Below are 23,510 nucleotides of genomic sequence, written 5' to 3'. Positions count from 1 at the left end.
AATGTGGAGAGACAGGATAAAATAAAGGGGTGCAGGAGCAGAGGAATCTGGGTGTATATGTGCATAAATCATTGAAGGTGCCAGGACAGGTTGAGAGAGCGGCTAATAGAGCATGCAGCATCCTAGGCTTCATTAATAGAGTACAAAAGCAAGGAAGTTACATTAAACTTGTATTGAACATTGTTTCAGCCTCAACTGGAGTATTGTGTCCAGCTCTGGGCACCACACTTTAGGAAAGATGTGAAGGCATTGGAGAGAGTGCAGAAAAGGTTTATGAGAATGGATCCATGGATGAGGAACTTCAGTTAGGTGGATGGATTGGAGATGCTGGGACTGTTTTCTTTGGAGAAGCGAAGGTTGAGAGGAGATTTGGGTAGTGGTATTCAAAATCATGAGGGGTCTGGACAGGGTAGACAGGAAAAAACTGTTCCCATTGATTTAAGGTGGTTTGCAAAAGGAGCAATAGCGACATGAGGAAAAACCTTTTCATGCAATGAGTGGTTAGGATCTGGTATGCGCTGTCTGAGAGTGTGGTGGAGGCAGGTTCAATCGAGGCATTCAAGAGGAAATTGGATTGTTATCTGAAAAGGAGGAATGTGCAGGGCTACGGTGAAAAGGCCAGGAAGTGGCACTGGGTAAGCAGCTCATTTGGAGAGCTAGAACATACACGACGGGCTGAAATACTTCCTTCTGTGCTGTAACAATTCTGCGATTCGGTGAGGTTGTGGGGAAGAAGATGTGACGATGGGTGTTTGTTTGCTGGTTATTAGATGTCAGACTGGGAAAGTTGCTCGGCAGTACCATTCTGATAATTGTGTAAATTTGTTGACAGCCGTTAACGATTTTTCCAGCTGGGTGTTGTGGTTGAAATGTTTCTTTACAGCATTGGGTGCCCCATAATATTTTAAGGCAGTCATGACCATGGAGATGTTGTGACTACACTTGGTCTGTACTGGTACCAGGATACGTGGCATGTGGCTTGAGGGGAAGTAGTTCTGTTACTTCCTCAACAATTCCAATGGTTTATTAATATCAAACATTGATGTTAAAGAGCAATTAACAGATAATCTGTATGAAGCTGCGCCACATATTTACACAGATCCAGACACTGCCTGACCTGAAATTCCCAGTATGGAACAGCAACTCTCTGATTTCAGGTTCTTTAACGTGACAAGAATCAGGCTGCGTCAATTGGTAGAGCTTTCATCTCTAGATTAGAAGGATGTCGTTTCAAAACCCGCATTGAGCACGTAATTTAGGCTGATACTTCCCTCCTTCTGTAGTGCAGTGTTTTGAGTTGCTATGCATCAGTTGAGATGTTAAGATAAGGGCCTGTTTGCAGGTTCAGGTGGATGTTAATGATCCTTTGGGAATATTTGAAGAGGAGCCAGGTTCTCCGGGTGTCATGGCCAACATTTATCTTTCCTTTAATATCGTAAAATGTTCCAAAGTGCTTTAAGATTATCAAACAAATTTGACAGAAGAAATATCGGGACACCTGACCAAAAGCTTAGTTAAAGAGTTAGCTTTTAACGAGCAACTTAAAGGAGGAAAAAGAGGTGGAGAGGTTTAGGGAGGGAACTTCAGAGCTTCGGCCCAGACAGCTGAAGCATGCCCGTCAGTGGTGCAGCGAGGAAAATTGGAGTGTGCAAGAGGCCAGAATTGGAGGAGTGCAGAAATCTCAGTGTGTTGTAGGGCTGGAGGATGTCACAGAGGTAGGAAGGAGCAGGGCCATATAAGGATTTGAAAACATAACATAGCAAAAGTTATCGCACTAACTAATTCATTGTAAGTGAAGGACTGGGAGATCTGATAATGGGCATTAATTGTACTTGACAAACATTCCTACCCTATCACCAATATTGATACTCCACAGCAAAGTGAGATCCTAGACATTACGGGAACCATCAGACACCTACCAATCCCACTAGGACCACTTCAAACAAACCCTTAAATTTGCACCATGTGTCTATCCCCAGCACTATTTTATCCAATTGCATTCTTTACTACAACTGCAAAGCCATTCCTTTAAATTCCAAATGACCGATCTTTGTAAACGAAAAGCAGGCTGCCTGTCTGGCACACTCATTTAGTACATGTGTTACAGATTACAGAGTCAGTATTCCGGGTCTGAGATATGTTTTGGACTATCTACTTAATCCTTGAACAACACAAAACTGTATTTTGTTTTGCACTGAACCTTCCAGAAAACAAGATGGTGCAATGATGCAAGATGGTCTGTCCTCTGGAACACATGCTCAAATCTGGCACAGGCAGGGCTGAATTTAGTGAGCCCACTGTGGATCCCGGCGGCAGACCTGGAAATGGGCGCCGTTCCTGGTAGTCACGTGGGTGGCCTCCCCACCATGATCACGTGGTGGGTGGCCATTTTCCATAATGGAGGCAGAGGGGCCGACCAATCACGCGACAGGGGTGGGATGTGAGACTCCAAATATGGCATCAGATGACTCCGGAGCAGGCGCTGGTGCCATATTTAAAGGCCTGCCAGACCTGCTTGCATTTGCTGCTAGTTCGTCAAAACTGAGACCCGTCTTGCAGTGCCTCTGGACCGCCCCCCCCACCACCCCACCAAGGCAGACCCTACAGGATGGCAGAAGCAAGACACAGGGTGGCCCCATGGTTTAGCGATGCCTCCCTCGCTGCAAGGGAAAGGTATGAGGTACTCTTTCCCAGCAGTGGCAAGAAGAGGTCCTCCCGCCTGACTAAGCAAACCTGGATCGAGATTCCTGAGGTCAGCAGCCGTGGGGGTCATCCCCTGGAACTGGGTACAGTGCCGAAAGAGGGTCAATGACCTCCTGCGTTCTGCCAAGTTGAGTGATCCACACCCCACTCTTTTTTACTGATTGCAAGTGGCTAAGCAGGAAGAAATGGGACATGGGGACGGAGGCACTACACTTGTGATGGCAGAGGGGCTTAGGCATCACGTCATCCTGTCAGATGTAGGGCTGCATCTCGGCCACAGGCCATCTTCTTTCCCAGCTCACCCCAATTAATTTCCCTGAGAGCGGACAGGAGCATGAGCTATATATGGTACCCCAGGAGGGGATGAGCTGCTGACACTAGCAGAACTGTCATATTGATCTCTCTGTGAAGTATGACTATCTCCCTCTTTCCACTTGCAGGTCCAGAGAGCCCATAACTGGAGGGAGACAGCCCGGACTGATGGAGGCATCCTACATCTTCAGCCTTGCTCCACAGAAGAGGAGGAGGCACTAGAATTGGCAGGGACCCAGAGCAACTGCCCAATATCAGATGGAGAGACTGGAGTCTCCACGCGAGAGAGTGAGGATTGCCTTCCATTGACATACAGTTCACTTCTGGGAACCCACATCACGTATGGTTGGCATGATGAGATTGGCAGAGCCACACATGTTCGTGTTCTCTCATGCAGATTGATATCCACAGGGGCCTCAACCAGACGTGAGATAGCCGTCCGCCTCTGAGGAGGAGGAGCAATCAGCAGATGCTCTATCCTATGACTCTCCTGCACCTTCCACCAGCGCAGACGCTTGAACCTCAGTGGGTTTCCATTTGGCTGCAGAGTCAGGGTCACAAGCTGGTGAAAGCACCACACACGCGCCCAAGCAACTGGCTGAGGCTGAGACAGCCGAGGCCACTAAAGTCGGAGGACTGTGGGTGACCAGGCCTGTGCTGAGCCCTAGGCTAATGACGAGCCTCTGGTGTCGACAGCACAGGGCATGCTGGAGTTGCAGAGAGAGGTAAGGCAGCATATGGCAGAGATGCCAGAGGCAATGTGCAGCCATGAGTGGACGATGGAGGAGTCCCTTCATACCATGAGTGCTGCCATGTCTCAGGCATGTGAATGCATAGCATCTGCCATTGAGAAGTTGGCAACCCTCATGGAGAGCCAGATGCCACAAATGTCTGCAGACCTGCACATCATCTCCTTGGCCTTGAGCTCTACACAGCAGTGGCAAGGCGAGCGAAGGACAAGGCGCCTGGAGTCTGCTCCAGCAATTCGTCCTTCTCTGGTAAGCAAGGAGGTTCATGTGAGCCTTGAAAGGGAAGTGGAGAGGCTGACCACAGCTGAGGGCTCCCCTCAGGGCACTCTAAGAGTGGACACTGCTCCTCAGCTCCTCTGCCAGTGATCCCAGCTCCAGCAGCTGTGATGCCTGAGGAGAGTGCTGCACCAGTGCAGGAAACCCTCAGGCAACCTTGGCCCTCCAGGCCTCAGGCAGGCAGAGGACAGCTGCCAAAGTCATCGCAGGCCAAGGGCAGCCTGATCAGTAGCCTGCCTCCAGCCCAGCTGCTAGTGATGTGTTCACACCTCGTAGAAGGTAAACCTATAAAGAATAGTACCGAGACACACTTGGAGGTTCAGAGATGTTTGAAATTTGACACATGCTGCATCATATAAAGTTTTTTAATTCAAGCCATTAACCTTCATTGTGTAAAAGTAATTATTCTATCATGCCTTAATTGTGAGCTGCTGACTTCCCCTTTCCCCCTTAGTGCAATACCAATGTAGGCACAGCTCTCATTTAAAAATGATCTCCCGTGTGCACTAGTGCATGGTTCAGCTGGGCGCTCGGCATGGAACAGAGATAGAAAGGAGGCAACCGACTGCATGCATTGAGGTGAGTCTTTATTGGTTTTTCTCTGAGTGGAGATCAGGGTGGCTGGAAGCAGGTGAGTATGAGATTGTCTCTTGCTTCCTTGGCCCGTCGCTCAATCTGCCTGGGCTCTGGCACAAAGGCTTCAACATCCAGTGCTATTTGCTCATCTCCCTCCTCCACCTGCTCCTCCTCGTCGGTGGAGGAGTATCGCTCAGTCATGTCATCATCTTGTGAGGCCTCCCCACTATGCTAGATTGTGCAAAGCACAGCAGACCACAACAATATGTGAAACACTCGCTGGGGCATACTGCAGGGTTCTGCCTGATCGATCTGGGAAACAGAATCTTATCTTCAGCCCAATGGCCTGCTCGATGGACACTCAGGTGGAGCTGTGACAAGTGTTATACCTCTCCTTCGCCTCATTGCGATGATTCCTCACAGGCATCAGTAGCCAAGTCTTCAATGGGGTACCCCTTGTCCTCGAGAATCCATCCTTGCAGGCGAACAGGGAGCCTGAAAAACTGAGGCACCTGGGACTGTCGAAGTATGTAGGCATTGTGGCTGCTTCCCAAGAAGTGGGCACACACCTGTAGGAAACACATTCGGTGTTCACAGACCAGTTGAACGTTGATTGAATGGAAGCCCCTCCTGTCGATGAAGGTGGCTGGCTGGTCCATTGGAGCCTTGATGGCTACATGTGTGTAATCTATCACACCTTGCACCTGGGGAAATCCAGCGATGGCCCCGAATCCGATAGCCTTCTCGGCCTGACTGTCAGGGTCGGTCCGGCAGTGCACATAGTTGACAATCCTCTTGAACAGGGCTTTGGTCACCACCTTGATGCAGTGGTGGGCTGCTGCCTGGGAAATCCCACACATGTCCACCATGGATCCTTGGAATGAACCAGACGCATAAAAATTTAGTGCCACTGTGATCTTCAGAGCCACTGGGTACATCGAAATCCCATAGGTCGCAACTCGTCCTGGAGCAGGGCGCATAAGTCTGTAACGGCCTCCCTGGAGAGGTGTAGTCTTCCCTGACAATGCCGCTTGGACATTTGGAGGTAGCTGATTGGAGACTGGTATGCTCTATGGCGCAGGTGGGCCCTTCTGGCCTAGCCAGCTGCTGCTGATCTTGTCATGGAGCTTCATGAGCAGGCACAGCTGCCTTTTGGCCTTCCCTCCTTTGGAGGTGCCACATCACCCCCATGGGGGTCTAAAAAGACATGGTGCATGAGACCTATGCCAAGTGACAAGTGGCCCTCCAGATCATTGTCAATGCAGAGATGACCCTGCCTTGGCAACTGAGCTTTTCCTACTTCTCCCGGCAGACTCCCTGATGGCCCTCATTGTCCACCATTGCTGATAGCCGACCCAGTATGGGAAACCAAACATCTCACCCAACAGTTTGGTCACCCAATACAGCTACCAAAACCCAAGCCCTTCCCCCCCCCCCCACTTTCAAAGCACCTGGACCCAAGCCCCTCTCACCTTGCAGAGCACCCGAGACCCCAACCCCCCCCCCACCCCCCTTGCAGAGCACCCAAGACCCTGACCACTCCAACTTCCCCCACCCCCTTGCAGAGCACCCGAGAACCTTACTCGCTTTGCAGAGCACACAGCACTGCAGGCCGACAATGGCCTGCACACCCCTTTTCACCAATGCAGTGCTGGACATGGCTGCCTACCTATTGCGGCACTGAAGTCTTGCCTTGGTGCCGCCAGCTCTTATCGGTCAGGAATCCAAAGGCACGCGGGTGCTGCCCACCGTCCAGTTAATCCCAAGCACCCCATTGAATCACGATGAATTAGATGCCTATGCATTAAAAGTAAGCGCTCTGCAATTTAAAATACATTCTCGTCGGATTGGGGTGGTGAGTTCACCCTGGTGTTTTCCCGCCGCTGACTAAATCCGGAACTGACGTCGTGATTCCAGATATCCAGGCAGACACTTCTGACGTGATTCTCCCTCTCCCCCATGCCACCATTCCCACTCCAAAACGGCCGCACTAACTTCAGCCCACAGAGTGCAGAAATGCCTGTTGAAGAAATTACAGCTCAGCCTATGTTGGTGTCAACTTTTCAACTGGAACTGCCTTCTCTCATCCCAATTCACTTTCATGTTCTTCCTTTACAAGTACATACATACTTACCTTTTAAGTGATGGTCTAGTCTTTGCCTCGATAGCCGCTTGTGGTAAAGCATCTTATGTTTTAATTCACTTTCTGGAAATTAGTCATTAACACAAGTTAGGTGAGCTTGGACACTTTCAAACTAACTGCCAGAGTGCAATATGGTCACAAAATGTAACACAAAAGTGTCAATCATTGAGCAGTCTTACTCAAGGATAAAGGCTGATAGAATAGAGTGCACAGTGGAAATATCATAGGTGGCATGGATGTGATTATTCTGAGATCATGTCCTCCCATCTCCCTGGTTATTGTCTCGGGGCCTATCCATAAGAGAATGTTGTTGCTACCAGTTTCTTCCAATGATTATAGTTCAGGGTTCTCACTTGTACCAATTGGTAGTAAAACCCATGATATTTAGGAGCACTATTATGTTATCCTATCTTGAATATTGCCTGTTCCAATATGATTGTTCTCTCCAGTAACTGCAAAATAACAAAATGAATTCTGCCACAAGTGTGTAACAAGCAGCTTTCAAAATTGCAGAACATAACCTGATGTTCTAACTCGCTCTGAAAGCAGGTCATTGGCCCACATGACATATTTTACACTGCAGCAAAAGTCAAAAAGCATAGGACTCTGAGTGTCATTTTTAAATGAAGTAAAATTCATCATGCACTCCCACCCCAACCCCTATTTTATTTCCCAACTGTAACAATTCCACAAGTGGAGGAACAAGAATGTACATTAAAACCAATTAATACATTTACCTCACAACTTCTCATGAACTCAAATAAAGCACGGATTTTACATAAGTCAAGTGTTGGGTATTCTCCAGAACATTCCTTTGACTGCATTTCAGCAACTTGTGTTATATAAACATATTTGACTCTCAAACAGTCAACTCATATTAAAACTTTTCTTCAAGCTCATACACACCCAACAGTGGGAGAAAGTAGAGTCTGATTGACTTGTTTTGACAGACTCCTGTCCCGCCCTACAACTGATATGATTGGTTTATACTTGATTACCAGTTTAAAAAAACGAATCTTTCTTATGCAACTCTAACAAGCTAATACACCAGCTATCAACTTAAAACTCTGCTGGTTTTCATAATGTGAAGACATTAAACAACAAAACTATCATGTCGCTATAGCAATGGTGTAAGATTAAGGCAAGCTATCACAATAACATGATAGGAGAATCTAGTGTACTTTAGCACTTTCATAAAATGAGACCTGAGCTCCTCAGCAGTGTTCATGAAGTTTAAAAGCTTATAATCTTTCTCATTCCTTTCTTTACAGTGAAATTTGCCATTGCCTACACAAACGGTAAGCAATTTCTCAACACTTGATTCTTTTTATGTAAGTATATAAGGAGTGAATAATTACTTTTTGTTGTGTGGAGATGTGCTGAATGTTTCTGTAGCTCATTGCTGTACAATACCATAGCAATCTGTTGAGGAAACAGTTTTCACTCACAGAAAGTGCTCGCAATACACAACAGTATCACCAGCATCTGAGCAGGAAAAGCAAATTAGCATATTGGGTGTGGCCCTTTATCTATATTGACTTTAATGCTTGGATATTCTTGCCTCATGTACTTACGATCACACGTTCTAGACTCCAATTGGTTTGATGCTCAGATCTCAACCACTTAGGGATAAAGGGGTGGAAATTTGTCTCTGGCAGTGGCGCAAAACAGACAGTATCAGATTGTCCACCTATTATACACAGCGTCTGATATTTAATTCCATTGCAGTCAACAGAATTGAATATTAGGCACTGCATATAACGGGCAGCTGATCCAGTATCGCCCGTTTTGTGCCACTGCCTGAGATGAATTTCTACCCCAGTCTCTGTATATGTGTAACAGATGATGAAGCCATTTGTAAAAATTGGGGAGAAAATTCATCTTAGGTAGTGGTGCAAAATGGGTGACAGGGAATCGGCAGCCCATTCTACATTCTGTACAATTTTCTTCTTCCATTGACTTCAATGTTGTATAAAATGAGCACTATCGCTGCTTCGCAGCACTACCTATTTTGATTTCACTATAGATAGTAACCAGGAGAAATCTTTCCCCACGTAGGTGATTATAGTCACTCCCCAGTCAGTGCTACAGTGAGGAAATGTAGTAGTGAATATTAAATGGGGCGCAAGGCTCCAAGTGAGGCTCTCACACCATTTAAAATGACAACATTTAAATATTGCTCCACTAGAAAGTTACAATTCGGATTAAGTTTTTAATTGATTATTGAGGAAAAGGCAATAATTTTAGTGGCTCGCAATCCTGAGGTTTTTTTTTATCACTGCACCTTAAACTAATGATCCAAGCTAAAACAGGCTGATTCTCCCTAAACCAACTACCTTTGTATCCTTGGTCACCTTTACCTGGTAACACGTCATTTAACTTCCCAAATAAATTGTTAGAATAAAACATCCACATAATAGGTTAAAGTTAGAATCTAAAAGGCATTTCTGCATTTCTAGGATAAAATTCTTAGACAGTAGTTAATAACTTTAGTAAATACTACCAACGTCAGATCACAGTACGTCCATGACTGTTCTCAGCTGAGCAAGCAGTATGCATGCAACATCATCTCACTGCCTCTGGACTGCAGAAGGAAAAATTAGCCAGCTTTCCCACTCCAGATCACTACCAGTGATGTCTGCTGGATAAATAGTGTTTTTGTGTGTGCATGTGAGTGTGCATGTCTGTGAACACCAGATGTGAACAGGGATCCGACTTGCTTTTGATACTTATGTGGTCAAATGTCCTGCTACCACTTACTGGTAGATGGTTGAGTGCCTCTGGAACCCACAACCCAGTAAGACAGGGGACAAGGAGCCAACAAGTGGAAGAACATTACTTCCATGGAATGGAAAATGGAGTTCAAATCAGGTGAGAAATCAAATTAATATTACTTCTCTTTCTAGTTCCTGCAAATGCAATGAACCCAGATAGTGTTGTGGTGGCATATCAAAACATATCTGCCCCCGCTGGGTCGGAGGTGATACTGCAGTGCTACAGTCAGCGAATAGTCTGGACCCAGGACCGTTTGAATGACCGTCAACGGGTGGCCCATTGGGACTGGTTCTCAATCAACGGCGAATACAAGGTCGATCGTGTGCTTGATATGTTCTCAGCAGGGGATCAGCGGGTCTATAACAGCTACAACCAGGGGCGGGTAATGATGTCAACTTCTGCATTCTCCAATGGAAACTTCTCTTTAGTGATAAAAGGTAAAAGCAAACTACCTTCCTGTTTTTATTTCAGGCATTTTTTTTACTGACTACAATTAACACCTTTAGAATGAAATTGGTACAGTAACATTGTCTATAGAATATGGTGGTGTACAGTGGCATAGCCTAAAGAATTAGTTGGCTGTAGTGACACAACCTTTAGAGTATGGTGGGGTACAGTGACAGCCTATAGAATAAGGTCAGGTACTGCCTATAGAATATGGTGGGAGATAATGGCAGAACACATTGGATAAAGGGGGATAAAGGGGTACTTCCTACAGAATAAGATGGGGTACAGTAACACAGCCTATACAATATTGTGGAGTACAGTGACACTGCTTGTAGAATATGACGATGTATAGTGACACAGTCTGAAAATATGGTGTAGTACAGGGACATAACCTATATAATAAGGTGTGGTAAAGGTGCACTATACAGCATACGGTGGAATACAGTGACACCACCTATAGAATAGGAGGAGGTACAGAGGCAACGCCTATGGAATATGGTGGGTAACAGTGGTGCCGTCTATGGAATAAAGTGGGGCAAATAGGTACTGCCTATAGAATAAAGTGGGATAAAAAGATACTGTCTATAGAATAAGGAGGTCCTCAATAGAAAACATTTAAGGATGCTTAAGGAAATAAAGAATAGACGTAGAAGATTCGTGACTAAAACTTCTAAAGTTTCTTAACAGGATAATGTTGCTTCGGTTAAGGTCAGACATGGGATCTTGTAAATCGCAGATTAGTTTGTTTAATCTATAGTAGACAAACACTGGGGCACATCAACGAACGCCAAGCGTAAGGGATGAGAGGAAGGCAATAATTACAAGCCAACATGGATTCGCCAAAGTCAGCCTACGTTGTCGCTGGGTCAAAATCCTGGAACTCCCTTCCTAACAGCACTGTGGGTGTACCTACCCCACATGAACTGCAGCAGTTCAAGAAGGCAGCTCACCACCACCTTCTCAAGGGCAATTAGGGATGGGCAATAAATGCTGGCCTAGCCAGCGACACCCACATCCCATGAATGGATTTTTTAAAAAAGGCACTATCTAATATATATATTGGAATCTCTAAGGATGCCACACAATGGGCAGATGGGGGAAAAGTGGTGGGTGTGAAATACTTTGACTTTCAGAATGCATTTGATAAAGTCACTTTGAAGAGATTTGCAGTTGAAGGCAGGATCCTTGAAGAAAGGAGGCTCTAAATTATATAATAAATTGTAGGAAGCGATGGGCAGTGATCCACTTTAGTGGTTCTAATTGGACAGCTGTGACAAGTGGAATGCAAGGGGTCAGTCATGTGATCTCTGCTCACCTTTATCAGTAATTTTGGTGAAAGCATTAAAAGAAGAATGTCACAGTTTGCAGATTATACCAAATATGTGAGAAAGCAGGATGTCTAGAGGATCGATTAAATTCGGGCAAACAGGATTAGGGAGAATCCCAAGGCTTTTTATACGTATATAAAGAACAAGAGGGTAGCCAGGGAAAGGGTTGGCCCACTCAAGGACAGAGGAAAGAATCTATGTGTGGAGCCAGAGGAAATGGGCGAGGTACTAAATGAGTACTTTGCATCAGTATTCACCCAAGAGAAGGACTTGGTGGATGATGAGTCTAGGGAAGGAAGTGTAGATAGTCTGGGTCATGTCAATATCAAAAAGGAAGAGATGTTGGGCGTCTTGAAAAACATTAAGGTGGATAAGTCCCCAGTGCCTGATGGGATCTACCCCAGAATACTAAGGGAGGCAAGGGAGGAAATTGCTGGGGCCTTGACAGAAATCTTTGTATCCTCATTGGCCACAGGTGAGGTCCCAGAGGACTGGAGAATAGCCAATGTTGTTCCTTTGTTTAAGAAGGGTAGCAAGGATAATCGAGGAAATTACAGGCCGGTGAGCCTTACATTTGTGGTAGGAAAATTATTGGAGAGGATTCTTCGGGATAGGATTTACTCCCATTTGGAAACAAATGGACTTATTAGCGAGAGGCAGCATGGTTTTGTGAAGGGGAGGTCGTGTCTCACTAATTTGATTGAGTTTTTTGAGGAAGTGACAAAGATGATTGATGAAGGAAGGGCAGTGGATGTTGTCTACATGGACTTCAGTAAAGCCTTTGACAAGGTCCCTCATGGCAGACTGGTACAAAAGGTGGAGTCACACGGGATCAGAGGTGAGCTGGCAAGATGGATACAGAACTGGCTCTGTCATAGAAGACAGAGGGTAGCAGTGGAAGGGTGCTTTTCTGAATGGAGGGATGTGACTAGTGGTGTTCCGCAGGGATCAGTGCTGGGACCTTTGCTGTTTGTAGTATATATAAATGATTTGGAGGAAAATGTAGCTGGTCTGATTAGCAAGTTTGCGGACGACATAAAGGTTGGTGGAGTTGCGGATAGTGATGAGGATACAGCAGGATATAGATCGGTTGGAGACTTGGGTGGAGAAATGGCAGATGGAGTTTAATACGGACAAATGTGAAGTGATGCATTTTGGAAGGTCTAATACAAGTGGGAAGTATACAATAAATGGCAGAACCTTTAGGAGTATTGACAGGCAGAGAGATCGGGCGTACATTTCCACAGATCACTGAAAGTGGCAAAGCAGGTGGACAAGGTAGTCAGGAAGGCATACGGCATGCTTGCCTTCATCAGTCGGGGCATAGAGTATAAAAATTGGCAAGTCATGCTGCAGCTGTACAGAACTTTAGTTAGGCCACACTTAGAATATTGCGTGTAATTCTGGTCGCCACACTACCAGAAGGACATGGAGGCTTTGGAGAGGGTACAGAAGAGGTTTACCAGGATGTTGCCTGGTCTTGAGGGCATTAGCTATGAGGAGAGGTTGGATAAACTCGGATTGTTTTCACTGGAACGACGGAGGTGGAGGGGCGACATGATAGAGGTTTACAAAGTTATGAGTGGAAGGAAAGAGTGGATGGTCAGAAGCTTTGTCCCAGGGTGAAAGAGTCAGTTACATGGGGACATAGGTTTCAGGTGAGAGGGGCAAAGTTTAGAGGGGATGTGCGAGGCAAGGTTTTTACACAGAGGGTGGTGAGTGCCCGGGACTTGCTGCCAGGGAGGTGGTGGAAGCAGGTACGATAGCGCCATTTAAGAAGCATCTTGACAAATACATGAATACGATGGGAATAGAGGGATACGGACCCCGGAAGTGCAGAAGGTTTTAGTTTAGACAGGCATCAAGATTGGCGCAGGCTTAGAGGGCCGAATGGCCTGTTCCTGTGCTGTACTGTTCTTTGTTCTTTGATTAGTGAGATTTAGCAAAAGGCAGATAAATCATAAACGTTATCCAATACCAACTAGCATAAAGTAACAGACACTAGCATTAAATAGTCCTGTGTTTATAAATTGAAACTGTTTTTGTAAAGTTCAAGAATAGTTTTGAATTTTATGCTCATCAAGGCGATGAATATCTACTCAATGGAGATTTCCCCACTTAGTACCAGCATCACATATTTCGGTGTTACATATGGGAAGGGTTAGATTTTAACTTAAACTCTTGACACAGTCCCAACAGTTTGCTTCTGACAACTTTTACTACACCAGTGTAAATTCTTCCATTTCCTGTTCAACAAGCTTCTTGACAACTCTGAGTAAGATTTCTAATTTACTGCCAAGTAACACCAGATGCATTCTGGTTTGTGCTGTACACTCACATGCACCAGAATCTAAATGTTGAGCCCCAAGTTCATTTCACTCAAGACTTTTACAGAGAAAACATTCAACCTGTAGATCTCGGCTTAATTTGGGCTCCCAGCTCTATTCTTCCAAGTCCAAGGGGTGCAAACTGGTATGTATCTGGTGCAGAACTGGTTTAGCCATGCATCACTGATCTGGCTGAACCACATTTGCTCCCCTCTGCCAAAACCACACTCTACTCCAGGACTATCCTGGAAAGCAAAGATAACCCTAGACATCCTTTCTTCACTACTAACAATCTCTTTAAACCCTACACTTCTGTTCATTCCACCCTCACCTCCAACGACATGCAAGAAGTTAGACTTCTGTAACACTGCAATTGAGACCATCCATCCAGCTGCCTCTGCCATGTTCCCCTTTCCCCTTGCCCACAAAGGCAAGCCTCAGCCCAGACTCCTGTTAGCCTGAACTCATTTTTCTCTTATTTCTCACCTATCTTCCCTTTTCGCACCTATCTTCCCTCATGCACTTTCCTAGGTCATCATGTCCACCTCCTGCTCTCTCAGCCCTATTCCCACTAAACTGCTGACCACCCAACTTTCCTTCCTGGCTCAATTCTAGTTGACATTGTAAATGGTTCTCTCACCTTGATAGTGTTCCTCTCCATTTCAAAACAGCCATCACCTTCTCCCCTCAAGATGCACTGCAGCAACCCTCCTTCGACAGCACCTTCCAAACCTGCGACCTCTATCACCTAGAAGGACAAGGGCAGCAGACGCGTGGGAACACCACCACCAGCTGCACTTTCCCCTCCAAGCCACACACCGTCCTGACTTGGAACTATATCGCCATTCCGTCGCTATGACTGGGTCAAAATCCTGGAACTCCCTTCCTAACAGCACCGTGGGCGTACCTACACCCCAAGGACTGCAGCGGTTCAAGAAGGCAGCTCACCACCACCTTCTCGGATGGCAATTAGGGATGGGCAATAAATGCTGGCCTAGCCCACATCCCCCGAAATAATAAAAAAAAAATTCCATGCTGAAAATGATAATGGAAGCAGCTAATATTTGATAAGTGATGTTTTCATTTCTTTAGCTGTACCTTCATTATCCAGCATCTTCAGAGAATTTTACTTCCCGTTATTTTCCTCCTTTTACAGATGTTGGAACAAATGACCGTGGAATTTACTCATGCAATCTTCACCACCATTACTGTCACCTTTACGAAACAGTAAAAATTCAACTCAATGTCACCAGATCAGGTAAGTGAAAGATGGGATTGACACAAGGTGGGGAAATCATGCACAGACAGAAGCCAAGGTTTTAATCTGTTTTCGTTGAGGTGACTGGGGCCGTTTCTGTTCAAACAAAGAAGATCAAGAGGTTTAAAACTATGAAGGGATTGGATAGAGTAGATGAAAACAGACTTCTTCCAGTGATTGAGTTGTCTAGGATAAAGGACATATATTTAAAATTAAACATAAGTGATTTAGAACAGAGAGCACAGGAAACCTTTATAGAAAGCAGAGTTTGGGCTTGTGAAAAGTACTACCAGAGTTAGTGATTGAAGTAGAAACCACGTCAACATTTAAGAATAGGACATTTCAGAGCATGACGGGCCCCCCTTTTTTATTTTTAGTTATTTTTTATTTGTTTATTTTTAGTTTGTTTAATTTGTTTCTACTATGCCTATCCACTTTTTTTTCATGTTTGTGCTTGGGGCCAGGCTGTCCATTTTTCTGTCGATTCACACTCTCTCTGCACTAACGCTTTGTCTTTCACCACACCATTAACATACCGTTCGCCTTTGCTGCATGACCGTCTGGTCAGTTATCCTCTGTGACCTTGTCCTATCAACACCTTCTCTTTGGTTATCTCTTGCCCCACCCCCCGCTTTATTTGCTTAAAACCTATTACATTTCTAATTGTCAGTTGTTTATTGATCAATACACCTTATCCCAAAATTGTTGCACCCACATTCATTCACACATGTGCTCGCATGCACACATACCAGAAGAAACAGATAGAGAAAGGAAATAGGAAGGTATTTTTAGTGGGGAGAAAGATTATGATAAACCTGTTGAATTTTCTTGAGAATCAAGTTCATGATGGATGCAGGCCTGAGATGATTGTAGATTTCTGTCTTGATTGAAGGTTCTTTTGAAGATGGTGGGTTACTTCTAGCTCTCACTCCTGTATACTGTAGATGTCGGATTTTTTCAGCAGGGCACTGCGTTTCCTGGCTTGACTAGAACTCCACCTGTTACAAGAGCTTCACATTCTGGGTCAGTCTCTCTCTCTCTCTCTTGCTCTCGCTCTCTGGCTGTCTTTTTTAAGGTAAAACTGTGGCACCTCTCACCTCCTAGTAGAAGACATTCTCCAGTCTTCCCCACGGTGGTTGCACAATGGCCCAGGACATGGCTACTTCACATCTTCTTTGTTTCAGAAGAAGACATTCAGTTCTGGAATGTTTTTAGGATAGATGTAAGATGGATTTCACTAACACCTTTTGGCTTTGAAGATTTGTTCTTTGTCAGACTGTTTGAATACACAACAGGCCAATCCCCTTTTCTTTGGCGGCTGTTTTGGACCATTATTCACTTTAAAAAATAAAGGTTCATTTTTTAAAGACAAAGTCCGTTTTTCATAACTCGTCAGTTAGTTCATGATTGTTGTATCATTGCACTTCCGTGCGTGAGTATTGTTAGGTCGTTGAAGGAAACTGTAATAAAGAGATATGGGAACAGGAAGATCACATGGGATTAAGGATATTGCTCATTTTGTGGATAAATACCAGTATGGACTGGTTGGGCCGAATAGCCTGTTTCCGTGTTGTAATTTCAGTGTAATCCTATGACTGTAGTTCATAGACACACCTCTCTCATCTGTCCTGCTTTAATTGGGAAATCCTGACATTTAATAGCGCTAGTGGGATTAGCAGTAGTGTATAATGCTGCAAAGCTGGAAAAATCCCCTGATATGATGGTCCTATAAAAAACAATGCACCATCCCAAGAACTGATCTGAATTCCACCCTTTCAACACTGTGTAGGTGAAGTGATCTTTGCTGTGGTGACAAAAAGATGAGAGCTCTCACATGCCTGAGTACGCTTGAGATATGTGGAACTCATTGTCACACTTGAGATATATTGTATCAATTCCAGAGGATAAGCAATCCTTTAAAACTCCATCCATTTTGGCTGGATTATCTGTCTGAGCACAATCTCTATTGATAGGTGATGCCCATCACACCTGATTGTACGATCAATTTTGAAAAGGGTCACAGTCTCTTTTCAAAAGAGCGGGACACTATAACATTTATTCTCTAGCACATGAATTAATTGCCCTGAACAATCAGCTTGTCACATATCTCACCTTTCTTGATAGTATCAAAAATTAGGTTTAGACAGATGATGCCTCCAAATAAGCATGAGATCATTAACTTTATATCACTCAAAAGAAGTGAAATCACAGGTGTAAAAAATAGGAAAAGACAGATAGGCAGAACTATCCCATCATTTTTGGTAACCACATGTACCCACCTTCTCCCCATTATTTCTCAACCCCACCTACCCACCTTCTTCACATATCCGTCAACCCACCTTTGCCCTGTATCTCTTAACCCACTTTCTTCACGCATTTCTCAACCCCACCTTCTTCCTGCATCCCTCAACCCCACCTTCTCCCCTCTTCTCTCAAGCCCACCTTCTCCCCTCTTCTCTCAATCCCATCTTCTCCCCGTATCCCTCGATCCCACCTTTCTCCATACCCCTCAAGTCCACCTATTCAGCATCCCCCCCCCCCACCAATATTCTACAATCCCACCTACCCTCCTTCTCCCTATATCCCTCAATCCCTCTCCAGAAATACGTCTAATTGCCTCTTGACTCTATTTACATCATCCATCCATGGTAACTTATTCCACGACCTGATCACCTTTGGGTGAAAATGTTTCCTCTGGGGAAAAAATTATATTTGTTTAAGCTTTATCTTGTACAGATTATAACAATTTGAAGTGAGTTAGTTTTATCCCACAAGCCTCAGAGTTCTGATGCCATTTTGCATGGTTCAGTGCCACTGCTTTCATTCTTTGTAACAGTACCCAAAGGTAGAGTGTGCCAGAGCTCTGTGCCACCAGTGATAGGCATGGATCTGTGCATATGATCACTCCATGTGAATGGCAGACCTCTGTTATTTGAAATACTCAAACTGAGAGCCATGAGTTATTGATTACATGGTGTCAATCTATTAGAATATTGCCATTGTCTATTATCAGTGTAGAATATCCTGCTGATAAGCATTCTGCCGGTAAACAAAATCCTCGTATTAAAGTCACTAAACAATATACGCCAGTGGAATACAGTGACAAAGTGCCAGTTCCTCTTGTACTGTTTCATGGACACACAGCTTTCAGTGAACGAAGCAAAGACAAACCAATCAGTCATTAGCATTCCAGGGAGATTACTGTAAATACAGTGAACACAAAAAAGGCTTCCCACAAATATGTTTTACCAGAAGCGTTTCTATTTTTACTTTTGCTGAAACAGTAAACACTCCATCAGTGTTCTCTTGGGCGTTCCACTTGGGATGAGCATTAAGTGATTTGGAAAGGACTGCAGCTAACCCCAAGGTTATGAATTGAATGTTTTCATGTGTTAAGATTTTCAATATGGTCCTGAATAATAACAGGATTGGACACTAGGGGTGGATTAACTCTGAGATTTATTGAACATTAGGAGATTATTACAAGCTAGCAGTGCATCTATATACTCACAAGTAGCATGTCCATCAGGGAATAAGAGCTGCTCCTATCAGTGGTAGTTCTCAGCACTGAACAGCAAAAGGTGCATGACTCCAAACCATATTTATATCTTTAGTCACAGGATATGTATTCCTAGCACCATGTGCTATCCTTTTGTCTAAATGGGACTTAAATCAGGTCTGTCAACTTCTGCAGAACATCACACAACCTGTTTTTGGCTCAAAACTGCTTGCTGCTATGTCGTGCTCCAATCCTTTTAACATGATCTCATCTCAGTACTAACCTAAACACTGCCAAATTACACTAATCCTCATCTAGGCAATTTGCAAGCTTCATCACATATGCTACTATCCCATGAAGTTCTTTTGTGAAGTTGTCAACCTATAATATTTAACATTTCCTTACATTGTGCGCTTGATGAAGGCAGACTATTAAACAGCTCTGTGCACAAATTGATCAAAGCCACGATGGGGTGGGGGCATTGTAATGTCCTCGGGACTTGAGTGAGGTTTAGCCGAGTTTGGTATAGGATATGAGGCAAAGACTGCAGCAGCTGAAGATAAAGGCTTCTCCTTTTATTCTGTCTGTTTTAGTTTCACTATGCTAGCATGTGTGTTCTACAGCAGCCTCTAGAGTACGCAATGCAATTGCAATTTCAAAACACGACAACACTACAGGTGTGATTTACAATACGTGTTTCTGGACAGGTGATTGCAAAAAGGTGATCGCTATCAAGGAGGGTAAATTAGAGTCGGCTGCTTTCACGGCCGACATGTCCCCCATCCCAATAGCTGACTTCAGAAGGAAAGTAGAAGGATATAGGAGGAGATGTCTTATGAGCCGACTCTAGTTAGGGATCACTGGTGTATCATAGGGAAATGTGGATTGGAAACATTTTCAATAAGGCAGAAATAAAATAGGAGAAAAGTGAAAGAATAGGGAGAAATGCAATTCCTCTGTGATTTTGAAAGAATCTGATGAAACAATGCTGCTAAATGGGAAGGAGCTCTCCCAAGGGGTGCCTCCACTGAGGGGTTGGGGAGAGGTCTGCCTAGGAGAGTGGCTGTACTGAGGGGATGGGAGCTCCTACTGAGAGGGAGGCTCTACTGAGGGAGGGTAACTCTCTCAACTTAAAATTTGAACTGATTCACTTTTCAAGGTTGTCTGAATGCTCCAATAACCCTAATGGGAATGGAACACCTTTGTTCACTCTTACCTCTTCCTCCAAACTCTGGAGTACAAGGTACCAGCTCGATGATTCCATTGCCCAAGGTGTAAGAGTGAAATCAGCTGCTAGGTTTCTGGAGTATTACTTTCAGGGTATAGTGAGAAACAGTAAATATAGTCTGTGGGACTGGAGGCCAGGTAGTTGAACAATTATACCTTTTGACATAAAGACTCCAATTTGGAAAGACCCAACCCATTTGATGTTTCCACCTGTCAGGACCATAAATATAAATTAGTCACCAACAAATTCAGTAACGAATTTAGGGGAAACTTCTTTACTCAAGAGAGCATTTAGAATGTGGGACTTGCTACCATATGGAGGAGTTGAGCATTTTGATCAATACATGATGAATAAAGGAATAGTACAACATGTTGATAGGGTGAGATGGAATAAGGTGGGAGGAGGCTTGTGTGAAGCAGAAACACTGGCATAGACCTATTGTGACGAATGGCCTGTTTCTATACTGTGAATACGATATAATTTCCAAGGGCTGAGCGAATTTTGGTTCAATCTTGCATGAATAGTATGCATAAGAAATTATCATTCCCTGATACAAAAGCCAAACCTCCCAGTTACATAGCCAGGAATTCTCATACCTGGCATTGCTTATATGTCTTAATGCGTTGCCCATTTTAAGATACAGGACTAGCTTTAATTTCCAGAAGAAATTTAACATCCAATCAACAAAAGCACTAAGTGCCTTGGCTTATAAAAGATCAACTACTTATTAAATACTTGTTACCTCCTCAATTATCCCTCTTCTTACAAGCTATGATGAATCAGGACCTACGGTGCCTGGTTTTACGCCGATATCAAACACCATTCAAACTCGGGCATTCCAAACACATTCTTCTGACTTTCATACCTACAAACCCAGGCTAACCTTTAATCTGCCTGAAACAAATACATCCCTCCGCAGTTTTGACTTTCGGCCTATCTTATTTAAACCTGTTATTTTAAACCTATTAAAAATATTATATCTGCATGAACTTCCGGTTAACTTTTTCCATTATGGATTTCTATGTCTACGTTTATAATGGAAACTGCCTGTGTAAACTTGTTGCACTGTAATTCCACCCTCCCACTAGTGCCACTATTGGAAAGAAAGTATAATTACAATATGATGACTTTACATAGGCAGTTTCCATTTGAAAAGGGGGACATAGAAATTTATGCTGTAAATATAAAAGAAAGGGGCTGAATTTATCAGAGGAGCTGGAAGTCCCGCTGCTGGGAGCGAAAGTGAGAGCCGGGCGGCGGTACCCTGGGATGGCATTTTGCCCGCAGTGTCCTATTAGCAGGCCACCAATTGAGAACGGCAGCCCATCCCCAAGTGGCCCAATCGGGGCCAGCAGCCTCAGCAGCACCGCCGCTAGTGGTGACCAGGAAGAGGCTGCCTCATTGCTGAGGCGCAGCACCCATTAAGGAGGGCCCCCACGGAACCTGCTGGGAGACCTCCAGGGTTTTATCTGGCAGTCTTCCTAGGCGGTGTCAGGCCCTCCTGATGTGAGCAAAATGCCCACAGGGACGGGAAGTGGCCGTTTATTGGCCATTAGTGGTTCAATTGGCTGCCCAGTGGGCAGCCATGCCGCTAAGGTTCCCGCCACTGGCAATATGCTATGGCAGTGGGAAGATGGTGGGATCCCCTCCCGACGCCTTCTCCGCCATGTTGTCAGCCCTCCCCTCTCTCAGCCCATCTCCACTGCGCCAGGGAAATTCAGCCCAAGGTCACAATGCATCATTTTAAAACGAGGACTGAATAATGTTTGCATCTTGGTCCAATTAATTCCGGAACTCTTAACTGCACTCAACTGAAAACTTTTCCATATGTAATACCACACATTGACTCGTATTTATTACTTACATAACTCCTAACTGAGTGTGCTTTGTGTTGACAGCAAGAAAGGTGAGGAAGTTTTGGGATGGAGAGAAAGCGGTGATGGTGGCCTTACTTGGTACAACTGTGGTGTTGCCTTGTGAAAATCACAACCATATTTGGACGGAGAGACACAACGAAGAAGAGCAACAGGTGGTCCATTGGGACAGATCACCTCCTGGCATCTGGCATGACCAGGCTGACCGGCTGATTGACCTCTATGCTTCCGGGGAGCAGCGATCTTATGGTCCTCAGTTTATCAGGAAAAGGATGAATATATCAGAGTCAGCATTTTCTGATGGTGACTTTTCGCTGACGATCTCTAACCTTCGCTTTGGTGATGAAGGAATCTACTCGTGCGATTTGCACCACCATTACTGTGGGATTCATGAGAGACGCATCTTCAACCTCTTTATTACAGAGCCAATCAAAGTGAACTTTACGCATAAAACATGTAAGAGCTTTCTCATATTATGTTTCCATTATAATTGTGCACAGCAAATTTATAGGAGCTTATCTACTATTTTAGGCGATACCTTCTGCAACAAAAAAAGAGCAGTGTAGTCTCATTCCTTGTTTTATTTTTCTCTGCTTCCTCTCTTTCGAACAGGCTATGGGGACAGAATGGCCTCCTCCTGTTCCTATGTTCCTCCTCTCCTGAATGTATGGAACCTTGCAGGGGAGAGTTCCATTCTCCATCCGTTAGGCTAGATAGAATGTGTCAGCATGTTATGGAGGTATCACAGTTGAGCCTGGTCTGGTTCTGATCCAATATGCATATTTTCAATAGGGATCACTGGTTAGTAATTAGGAGCAAGAAGCCTGGGCAAATTTTCACTAGCTGTGGGATGCTGACACTTGTAACACACCTACTGCTGCCATGGCTAAGAGCAACTAACTCAACATTGGCTAGGATTTGAACAAGGGACATTCCTGATTTGTACGGCTCAGTGCCTTTATGCACCAGGATACAAAAGAAGTTTCCTGCAGTCTCCTCCCTTACACCAGAGTGGCAGAGGTCTGCTGCACCCTCTCTTCATTCAGTTGTTATGTGAGGACAACAGCAATGTTCAACCAATTGAGGAGGTAGTCTGAAGTGACCTCATTGTGGATAAGCAGCATGTCACTTAACAGACCAAGACATCATAATGGCTATACCCTGTTAACAATGGTAGCTGCACTACCTAATGGCTGAATGCAGAGATGCACTAGAAGCAATCACAAAAAGGTCTGAAACTTTGACTGTGTTGTCTCTTTGCCGTCCTCCTTCCCATTGCCCTTTCTACTCTACTCCCTCTTTCCTCATGCTCTATGATTTTTCTTCCTGTGTCTACCTCTCTTCCTCAGCTTCACTGAGCCTCCCTTCCTCCATTTCCTTCTCTTCATTCCGACTCTCCTTCTTTGGAGCTATCTCTCTCTTATACTCCCATCAAAACTCTTTATTCTTTCCAAACAAATGGCTATCAAAGTAAAAGATGGAAAATTGTGATCTAGCTATGGTTCATGAATGGGTATAGTTGTGAACTAACTGTAATTGGTGAAGGGGTTCATTTGTGAGCTAGCTGTGATTGAATCATAGAATGGTTACAGCACAATAGGAGGCCATATGCCCGTCAAGCCTGTGCCAGCACCCTGCAAGAACGATTTAGCTAGTTTCACTCCCCCAACCGGCACAGTGGCGCAGTGGTTAGCACTGCAGCCTCACAGCTCCAGCGATCCAGGTTCAGTTCTGGTTACTGCCTGTGCGGAGTTTGCAAGTTCTCCCTGTGACTGCGTGGGTTTCCGCCGGGTGCTCCGGTTTCCTCCCACAGCCAAAGACTTGCAGGTTGATAGGTAAATTGGCTGTTGTAAATTTCCCCTAGTGTAGGTAGGTGGTAGGAGAATGGTGGGGATGTGGTAGAGAATATGGGGTTAATGTAGGATTAGTATAAATGGGTGGTTGTTGGTCGGCACAGACTCGGTGGGCCGAAGGGCCTGTTTCAGTGCTGTATCTCTAAATTAAAAAATTTTTAA

The 23,510-nt window shown here is 44.6% G+C and overlaps 1 protein-coding gene across 2 annotated transcripts in view; it reads left to right on the top strand.

The window, feature by feature from the left end:
* The window catches only part of LOC137352123 (matrix remodeling-associated protein 8-like), a 66,546-nt gene that overhangs the window by 22,584 nt on the left and 20,452 nt on the right, over positions 1-23,510 (top strand). For both annotated transcript variants that reach the window (XM_068017248.1, XM_068017247.1), the window contains exons 2-5: positions 8,031-8,057; positions 9,666-9,971; positions 14,793-14,894; positions 21,520-21,951. In XM_068017248.1, the coding sequence (XP_067873349.1) occupies positions 8,031-8,057; positions 9,666-9,971; positions 14,793-14,894; positions 21,520-21,951 (867 nt within the window). The remainder of the gene's footprint in view (positions 1-8,030; positions 8,058-9,665; positions 9,972-14,792; positions 14,895-21,519; positions 21,952-23,510) is intronic.

The sequence above is a fragment of the Heterodontus francisci genome, chromosome 37 (assembly GCF_036365525.1).
Source record: "Heterodontus francisci isolate sHetFra1 chromosome 37, sHetFra1.hap1, whole genome shotgun sequence".
Classification (NCBI taxonomy): domain Eukaryota; kingdom Metazoa; phylum Chordata; class Chondrichthyes; order Heterodontiformes; family Heterodontidae; genus Heterodontus; species Heterodontus francisci.
Note: the sequence above shows the minus strand (reverse complement) of the source record. Positions and strands in the feature narration are given on the sequence as shown.